Source organism: Oxyura jamaicensis, chromosome 6 (genome assembly GCF_011077185.1).
Source record: "Oxyura jamaicensis isolate SHBP4307 breed ruddy duck chromosome 6, BPBGC_Ojam_1.0, whole genome shotgun sequence".
Lineage (NCBI taxonomy): Eukaryota > Metazoa > Chordata > Aves > Anseriformes > Anatidae > Oxyura > Oxyura jamaicensis.
The window spans coordinates 20,457,556-20,467,243 of record NC_048898.1 but is presented as its reverse complement, the minus strand read 5'-3'; the positions used below and the strand labels follow the sequence as shown (position 1 = coordinate 20,467,243).

The window sequence follows — 9,688 nt, the reverse complement described above, 5'->3', positions numbered from 1 at the left end:
CTTCCTTCCTTCCTTCCTTCCTTCCTTCCTTCCTTCCTTCTTTCTTGCATTCTTTCTTTCCTTTTCCTTCTCTCTTTTCCTTTATTTTTCTCTTTCTTTCTTCTCTTCTTTTTCTCTTTCTTTTTTTCTTCCTTTTTTTTTTCATTTTTCTTTTTCATTTTTTTTCTTTCCTTTTTTTTTTTTTTGATTCCTTTCGCTCAGGGCTTCTCGAAGGCAGGGGATTTCACAGAGAGCAAACGGGAGGACAGGGCCCCGAAGTTATTACAGCAAATAATGAGTTCTGCAGCCGATCCCTTTGGGCTGAGCCCGTGCCGGCGCGGGGATGCTCGCATCCCTTCCCGCCGCCCCCCGGCAGCTCCCAGCTTAGTGACAAAACTCGGGGGTGTTTCGAGTGCATTCCAAGAAAATTAAGGGAAAAGGTTTTTTTAATCAGGAAAGGGGAGTATGTATTTCTTTTTTCTCTCCCGAGCTTTTTCAGATGGATTGGAGTGCTTCGCAGAAGAAAGCTGGCGAAGAAAGACCAGAAATCCCACAGCCCTCGCGCGGAGCTTGCGGTGCCTCCAAGTCCTTGCTCTAAATGCCCATCGCGCTGCAAAACGCGGCCAGGCTGCGTTCGCCGCGGAGATCCTGGTACCGTGCCTCTTACCTGGAGCTGCGCTATCTCCCTCACAACAGAAACTACAAACAGAATGTGTGTTCCAAAAGAAAGGGAAAAAGGTTTTATTTAATCCAGAAAATAATTAAAATCTCATGTATTTTTATTGGTTTTAGTATCCAGCAGAGTGAAAATATTGAAACTCCGAGACCCCTTGCATTAAAAAGTCACAACTGTTCTATTTTATTAGTTCTGACTGTGTGAAAAAAATTATAAGGACAACATTGAAAAAATCCGGGTTTTAGAGCCCCGAATGGCCATAAAAACAATAAAATCAACTATAAAACCTGCACTAGTGATATTAAAAAATTATGTAGTTCAATAAATGTGACATTTCATGAATGCGGATTTAATAGTCTCCAACCCGTGGAAGGAGGAAGCCTAAGGTCTAACAATTGAATTTGAAAGGGGCGGTGCTGCAGAACTGCAAAATTAAGTGCTTCATTTTTCTTGTTAGGGATTATGCAGTGGTAGTGGAATGTAATAACTGTGCCATTAAAACTTCCTTTTAACAAGGCCTATTGCTTATATAAAAGTCAGAAAAGAATAATCTCTTCCTCTATTTATTTGTTTCCCAATAATACGGAAAAACATGTTGTTGTTTTTTTTTTCCTTTTTGCTTAAACTTGTTCTCAGGATTTTGAATCGACAGCTTGTAAAATATTGTGGAGGCCCTCTATGCCGCTGCCTCATATCATGCACGTCGTTATTCCAGAGGGCAATGGGTCATCGGTTTACTGTACATTTATTAAGTAAATCAAGCTGCAAATCCAACACTTCCAGATGAAAACATTAGCTAAACCCCTTGGAAAGAGCAATGCCTGGGAGACTGAGCATGGAGAGAAAAAATAATCAAAACTGTCAGCTCGCTTTACGTGTACCTGATATTTACAAGACACAAGACCACACTTTAAAGGTGAGTTTTGGCATTTGTTAACAATGTAAAGAAAAAAAAAAAAAAAGAAAAAAAAAAAAACAACGTCCCTATATTATTAAAAATATATATATTTCCATTTCACCAACACCCTTTCCTCTTGCTCTGAGCCTCTTAGTTATTAAGATCTTCGTGGGTTTGAGCTGGAGACCTTTATTTATTTATTTATTTACTGGAGACCTTTATTTATTTATTTATTTATTGAAGAAAAAAAATAATAATAATAAAAAAGGCAAGAATACGAACTGTTAAACCAGCACCTGCTATTCCTTAACAGCCTTCTGCGCTCTGTCACCAGCCCGGAGGGGTCTGGGGGAGGAGGAGGAGGACCAGCGGCCCGGCGGGCACCTGCCGCCTGCGCTCCCACGGGGACGGCACCGGCACCGCCGCCGCCGTCGGGCCGACTGCCGGGGGGGGGGGCAGGCCGGGCTGGGGTCGCTGCCCCCGGAAAGGGGACGGGAGCCGCCGGCATTCGGCGAGCGCTCAAGTCCAGTCCCGTCCCGTTTTACCCCCGCGGGAGGCGGCAGGGCAGGAGGAAGCGCACCGCGGGTTTTTGGAAACGAAATCGCCGGTGTTCAGGTGGCGCTGCTGGAGGGAGGGAGAGGGCGAGCGGCCGCCCGGCGCGGCCTCGGCGCCTGCTTCCCTTCGGGAAAGCCGGGGCCCGGCGCCGCGCCCGCCCCGTCGGGGGGCGTCCGCAGCCCTCGCGCCGCCCCGCTGTGTACCGGCCGGTGTCGCGCCGTCGGTGCCCGGCGAGGCACCGAGCAGGAAATCGCGCCGCCCCGCTCCGCGCCCCGCCGGGCTCTCGGGGCCATCCCGGGGGACGGGATAGGGCCCCGCCGCCGCCCCCTGCCCACGCGTGGCCCCTGCTCGGCGGTCGTACCCCCCTGCCCCATTCCGGGTGCCCGCAGCCACGCAGAGAGACAGCGCGGAGCCTTCCCCGGGTTCCGCTGCGCGCCGAGGGGGAAACGGGATGGAACAGGGGACACCGCAGCCGCGCACCCCCGTTGCTCGCCTCTCCCTCATCGCGGGTGCGGGGGGCTCTCCCCCGCGGGGGTCTCCCCGTATCCGGCCGGGGGGGCAGCACCGAGCCCCGGCCCGGTGCCGTCGGAGCCCGTCCGGTGCCCCCGGCCTCCGTGCCCCCGCGCGGTGCCGTCGGGGCCCGTCCCGCCGATCGGCGCCGCGGGGCGTTTGCTGCGGGGAGGCGGGCAGGCGCGGGGGGGGAGCGTTTGCCGGCGGGGGGTGGTTTCCCCCTTCCCTGGCCGGGCTCATTGGCTAGACGGAGCCGTGGCAGGAAGGGGACAGAGACCACGCGGGCTCCGCCCCGCGCCAATAGAAACCTATCGGAGGGTAACCCGAGCCCAGAGAAAGCCGCGGCGGCGGTGCCAGCTCCCGGCCGCGGCGCTCGGGGCCGGCTCTGGGCAGGGGCGGCCGGGGCGGCGCGGGGGGCGCGGGCGGCGGGGTGGCCGGGCCATGCAGTACCAGCCCCCGGGCGCGGCGCCGACGGCGGCCCTTGGCGTCGGCGTCCCGCTGTACGCGCCCACGCCGCTGCTGCAGCCCGCGCACCCCACGCCCTTCTACATCGAGGACATCCTGGGCCGCGGCCCCGCCGCCGCCCCGGCCCCCCACTCCCTGCCCGCCCCGCCGCCGCCGACGCTGCCGTCGCCCAACTCGTCCTTCACCAGCCTGGTGGCCCCGTACCGGACCCCCGTCTACGAGCCAACCCCCGTCCACCCGGCCTTCTCCCACCACCTCGCCGCCACCTACGGCGCCGGCGCCTACGCCGGGCCCCTCTACTCCTTCCCCCGCGCCGTCGGCGACTACACGCACGCCCTGATCCGGCAGGACCCCCCGGGTAAGCCCCCGGGCCCCCCCCCCCCCCCCCCGCCCCGTCCGGGCCCGTCCCGTCCCGTCCAACAAGGGACAAGGCACGGGAAGCTGCCCCCGGCCCCTCCTGGCCCCGCCGCGCTCCCTCCGTGCCTCCCCGGCCTCCCTCCGTCTCCGTCTGATTTACAGTAAATTCAAGAAGCGCCGCGCTCCGGCGCTGGGAGCGAGACCACAGTGCGCGGCCGCGGTGACTCAGATTTGTTTTCCTTCAACCAAGTGACTCTGCGAGTGTCCTTAGTAATGTCGCGTGTGGTTTTGGTGGGGAGTTTTAATTGTGCTGGGAGATCGCAGCGCAGATCTGAGTCCTTTCCTGCGGATGACTTGAAAAACAGCCGGCGGGGCCGGGGCTCCGCTCTTCGGGCACCCGCGGCTCCCCCGCGCCTGGGGGCGGCCTCGGCGGCCCCCGCTCGGCCCGGGCCGGGGGCAAGGTCCCCGCTGCGGGGGCCGAGCCCAGCGCCGCCCCGGGCCGGGCCGCCGCACTTGTTCGGGGGGATTGCAAAACTGGACCTGACTCACCGCGGCTGTGCAGTGAAAGAGGCTGACCCTTTCCGTTCATACAGGAAACCTTGAGCTCTCGATAGGAGTAAATCTGGTTTCAGAAGCTGTTAAGTGTTTTCCTGGCCGCCTGAAGCAGGCTCTTCCCCGGGAGTCGTGCACGTTGCTGATTACTTTATCGACATCCTCAATACAGACAAATTCAGGAAACACTCGACTTCTGATAGCCGGGATCCGTTTTTCTGATATTGTTCATTTCCTCTGTGTGGGATGTGACTTTATGACAGCTAAAATAACCAGTTGCTTCCTATTTTTTGAGTCTGTTTTGCACCAGAATTACTAAAGCCTGACGCAAGCAAAATCTTGAAAAACAATGCAGCGAATTTCAAAGGCTGCAGGCAACAAGACAGAAAGACAAACACGGTGACTCAGGGGCACTGGCCGGAGCCGCCGGGCCCGGGACGCGGCCGCTGCTCGGTTACGGGGCTGGGCCCCCTCCGTGTCGCCTCACCCCGCGGCTCCAGCCGCCCCCTGGGAAGCCCCGGCCCGGTCCTGGTCCCGGTCCCGGGGCCACCCCGCCGGCCCCCAGCTCCGGGGAGCTCCGGGCTCTGCTTGCCCCAAGCCACTGGGGCCGCTGTGGACTCCCCCAGAGCCACGCCCGGCCCCAGCGCTCTTTTGGGGACATCTCAGTAAGAGAGCAGAAGGAAGCAAAGGTCTTTTTTTTTTTTTTTTTTTTTTTTTTTTTCTTCTTCTTCTTCTTCTCACTCTTTTCTTTGCGAGATAGACCAACAGGAAACACATTGACGGAAACGTTGCCAAAGCCCGCGGAGTGGCTTTAACTGGTCTCTCCGTTCGGCGGAGGCGAAAAATCAGAGGAGGCGAAATCTGGGGGGAGGCCGAGTCAGGGGCACGGAGAGGAGCGGGGCAAGGCAGGGCCCGGCCCCACCGAGCCCCCGGGCCCGGCCTCGGGACAGCCGGCAGCGGGGCCCGGTGGTGATGGTGGAGTGTGTGTGCCTCTCTCTGAAGGGAAGCCGCTGCTGTGGAGCCCCTTCATCCAGCGGCCGCTGCACAAGAGGAAAGGGGGACAGGTCCGCTTTTCCAACGACCAGACCATCGAGCTAGAGAAGAAGTTTGAGACGCAGAAATACCTTTCGCCACCGGAGAGGAAGCGCCTGGCCAAGATGCTGCAGCTCAGCGAGAGGCAGGTGAGACCATGCTGCACAACAGCCCCTGCCTCTGCTCCTGCTTCTGCCCCTGCCCCTGTCCCTGCTCCTGCCCTGGTGTCCCCGGCTCCCCTCCTCTGGGGACCAGCACTCGCTTCTCTCTCCATAACTCGGGTGAGGCTCTTGTTGCTCCCCGACTACCCTGTGCCTTTTCTCTCATTTTGTTGTTCAGGTCAAAACGTGGTTTCAGAATCGCAGAGCCAAATGGAGGCGTCTAAAGCAGGTACAGGGATGTTTCCGTTTCTATAGAAATAAGTATTTTAATTGTCTTATCTTACGCCCATGCTCGCCTATTCCAGGTTGTATGCAGAAGTCATCTGAAAGGCTGTTTAACCTCTTCACCTTGATTAAAAAGACAAATAGTCATGCTGGAATCCATGAGGGCTCGTTCAGGCAGCACTAATGTTAAAAGCTCCTAATGTAGTTCCTATATCAATTATGCCCGGCTTTCACACACCGCCTATTAAAACTCCACGCTAATTGTTTTGTAAACCCATATGTTGTTTATCCAATTAACGTGGAGAAGATAAGTGATTGTCAGTAAATTACTTAGGCAGTTGTTTTGGAGGAGAATATTTACCGGCCTTTTAAATCACCCTCTCTTAATAAACACAAGGCGATTTATTCTGCAAACGCTGGGAGAGGCGAGTACAAACGCCTTGTTAGTTTTGAGGAGCCGTACGGAAAATTAAGTCGCTTTTACTTTTCGTTTACGAATAGTTACAGTGTGTGAACTGAGCGGTTGAAGTGGTTTCCCTTCCCTCACAAGTTGTGCTCAAGTGGATAAAAATCTGTCTGCGTGGCTCAGAGGGCCTGATCCTGCCCAGCTCACCAGGACTGGGGCCCCTCGGCTCAGAAATCTGTGAAAAGTCCCTGCATCGTGGCCTGATGCAGTGAGCGTGACAGGACTGGCGAGTCTCACTGGAAAATCGGCCTTTAATATCAAAAGAAAAGAAACTAATCACAGTGCCACATTCTAGAATTTTTATTCTGTGGCCTTTCCCCGGGTTTCACCTCAGTACCTCTGTTGATTTTGAACAAAATCCCTTTGCTCCTTGGCGGACCTGACCCCTCCACAATGTCCGGAGAGCTCGCTTGGGATCTCGGCCATTTTAAGTCATTTCCTCCTTTTTGTTCAGTCACATCCATTTCTTCGAGCCCGCACGAATGTATCATGGGTGCGTGTCTCTGCCTGCTTTCTCTTTGCTTAGGAGTGTCATTTCATGCCCCGTAGGGACGAGGCTCCCCAGGTGGCTGCCGACACAGGGCTATTCCTGCCTGGGAGCAGGGCTCTGGCTTTGTGGGGGCTGGTTTGGTTTTCAGTGGTGTGTATTTTAATGTTGAGGTTTAGCCTTACAGCTTCATTAGTACATTTTTTCCCGTTTACATTCGGGCCACTGATGGACTCGGCCTCCCTCCTTTTGCCGTTGGGTGTAATTAAAGAAAGATCGGGGCAGGAGGAAGCTGTGTGTCCGTGTTTGTAGACTCATAATAAACATTTGCTTTGCTAAAGACAAAAGTTCAGAGGTTCCTGGGCTCCGGGAGTTCCACAGTCTTTTGAAGTGGCTGCGATAACCATCACCAAGGAGCCTCATTCGCGGCAGCGTCCCCTGTGGCTGCTGGGGCGCGGGATCAGAGCCGAGCCCCGCGTGCAACCGAGCCCCCGGCCGGCCGGTGCCGCTCGCAGGGTGGGAGCGTGGGGGGGAGGCCCGGGTGGCAGCAGGACACCTGCCCTTCCCTGCAGGGCCTGAGGAACCCCGCGGTGGTTTTCCCTCCCAGTGCAGTCCCTCAGGCCTCCTGGCACTGTGGCACGTATTTCTGTATCAAGCGGGTTTCTTTCCCTGCAGGAGAACCCCCAAGCCACCAAGAAGGAAGAAGTGGAAGGTGCTGACAGTCACAGTGACCAAAGGCCAGAGAGCTGCCCAAGCCCCGAGCAGAAGGGCAAGGAGGTGTCCCTGGACAGCTCGCAGTACACCCCCTCACCCGTCTCACAGGAGGACCTGGAGTCGGACATCTCCGACGACTCTGATCAAGAAGTGGACATTGAAGGCGACAAAGGCTTTTACAACCCTTCCCACTAACGGCCCCATGCGGAGAGTGGACCATAGCTCGGCTTGCACTTTACCAGGGGCTGGCTCGAATGAGTATTTTGCTACAGGAGGAGTCTTTCAGCATTCCACTGGAAGAAAAAAGAAACAACAGACAGACTCGTTTTATAATAAGCAGAGAAAGCAAGACGTATTTTCCGCAAACAGTCAATTTTTGGCAGATCTCTAATTTGGTTAAAGGAACAGATCCGTGGTTTGTATTTAATTTGTAAGATATATTTGTACATTAATTGATGTTCTAACTGGAACATAGTACTGCATCCCATCCTTACTCACTGGGGGTCTGGATCAGCTGCTGTTAGGGATCAGGCAGAACTCATCTCTGGCTAGCATGGAAGTGAGTACGGATTGCAGGGCTAAGCCCATTGTATGTGTAAACAAATGTAGTTTAAATAGATTAATTTAAACACCCTTTGCAAGCAGAGAAACGTGTTCTGTGAAATATAGAGGGATTCAACCATCCCAACAAGTGCCTTATGCTCACACCCATTTACCTGCCATGGTGCTCTCTACTGAGACATCCCTCTCTTTATTAGGTGGAGTCTTTGGACAGATCCATTTTTGCTCTTGCATGAGATGAAATGTGCCTCCTCAAATTTTTGAGGACTTTGCCCGGCAGTTTGGATAGTTCCATTTGCAGAAAAAATAAAATAAAAAAATGTATTTTTCTCCTTGAAAAATCTCTAGCACTATTTTTTCCAGATTTCATATATGAGAAGAAAATGCAAGGAGTGATAGTGCCCTGCCGCAGGAGAGAACCTGGCATCAGCTGTGGGGGATAAATGGGGCACAGAGCAGAGGGAAGATAATGCCTATTGTATACATATCTGCTTTTGTACATACTAGTTTGCTTTAAAAGTCTTGCGGTTTTATACCTCACATTGTTCATATTTTGTACATATTGTTCAATGTTAAAAGAAAAAAAAGCAAAAACTTGTATTTAATTTTTGATGGACTCATCTGTGAAATAAAACTAAACTCTGCACCACATGCCATCCAGTTTCTGGCAGCAGAATCCCCAGACCTCCCCAGCAGTGCCCGGGGAAGCTGTGATCAGGTTCCAACCCCCCCCCCCCCCAGTGCCGTGCAGGTGGCCAGTCCCTCGTGTCTGTCGTGTCCCGCGTGGGCTCGCTGCTTCGTTGCTGTTTCGCAGCCGCCCGGCGAGTGAGCTGCGGGGCGGGCGAAGCCTCCTAGGGGAGTGCGTGCGGGTCCCGGCTGGGAGCCCAGGGGCGGACAAGGGCTGGAGGAGGAGCGGGCTCTGCTCGGGGCCGGGCATCGACCCCAGCCGGGGCAGCCGCTGACCCACCTGAGTCAATAGTGGTTATTCATCGGCCTTTCTCCGAAATGCCGCCGGCCCGGGGGCGCGGGAAGGAATACGGCAAGCAGGGGGCACGGGGGGGGGGAGGCTCGGCCCGTCGGGGATCGCTGCCCGCCCTCCCCCGGGCTCCCCGCACAGCTCCGCCCGCCCCGGCCGGGCAGTCCCTGGGGGGTCTCGGTGCCGGGGGAGGGACTCGGGGAGCAGGGGACGGAGGCACGGGATCGGCCCGGGTTGCGTCTAAACGGGGTCGCGCCTCACTGGAGCGGCCGCGCGTTCTGCAAAGCGGAGAATGAGGCCCGAGATGAGTTTTAGGGTTTTAAGACCTAAAATGACACACACTCCCGGAGGTGGGGGGGGGGGGGGAGGCTGCAGGCTCCGGTCACCCCCAGTGCCAAGAGGCCAGGTACCGGAGGAGAACCACCCGGTGCCGAGCGAAGCCCCGGGATACTGCGCGCACGGCGGCGCCCCGCGGGTGGGCAGCGCGGATGCCTCCGTCGGCAGCCGCCGGGCCGGGGATGTGGATTTGCAGGGTGTCGGGGCAGGTGACAACAGGGCCGCCACCCAGGCTGTGCAAATGTCCTCGCTGCCCCCCGCGGGGGGCTCACGGCTCGGCGGCAGGTGGGCAAAACACCTGGGGACCCGCGTGGGGCTGCGGGCGGCTCTGCCCGGCTCTCGTCGCGCCCTCCTCGGCGAGAGAAAAGCAGCCAAGGCACTTTACACCGTTCGGCCAAAGCTTCGAGCCCCCTCCGTGCCACCCTGCTTTTTCGTATTTGTTTGCCTGTTGGCTATTTCATGCCGAACTAGCACGTCTGACCTTTACAGCACAACTCCCGTCTTGTTTTCGACTCTTTTATCAGCAGATTCAACTTGAAAATGGTTATCATTTAGCAGAAAAACAAACAGAAAAGCACATTTTTGTAAGCAAAACGTTAATGATTGGAAGAATTGCACCAATTTCAGCTTGACAGTGTGTGATTAATCCTCCGGGTCAGGTACTTATATTTTTAGTCATTAGGTTCGTCGGCCTTTGATATGCACAACTGTTTCTAGCCTAATAGGGTATCGACCCAG

General features: G+C 55.8%; 1 protein-coding gene across 1 annotated transcript; it reads left to right on the top strand.

Annotated features, from left to right (window-relative positions):
- Positions 1–2,921: 2,921 nt before the first annotated feature.
- HHEX (hematopoietically expressed homeobox) lies at positions 2,922–8,287 on the top strand. The gene is made up of 4 exons (XM_035330423.1): positions 2,922–3,441; positions 4,995–5,173; positions 5,364–5,414; positions 7,039–8,287. Exons 1-4 carry the CDS (start codon positions 3,060–3,062, stop codon positions 7,270–7,272), a joined length of 846 nt encoding a protein of 281 aa, XP_035186314.1. The 5' UTR covers positions 2,922–3,059; the 3' UTR covers positions 7,273–8,287.
- Positions 8,288–9,688: the final 1,401 nt, after the last annotated feature.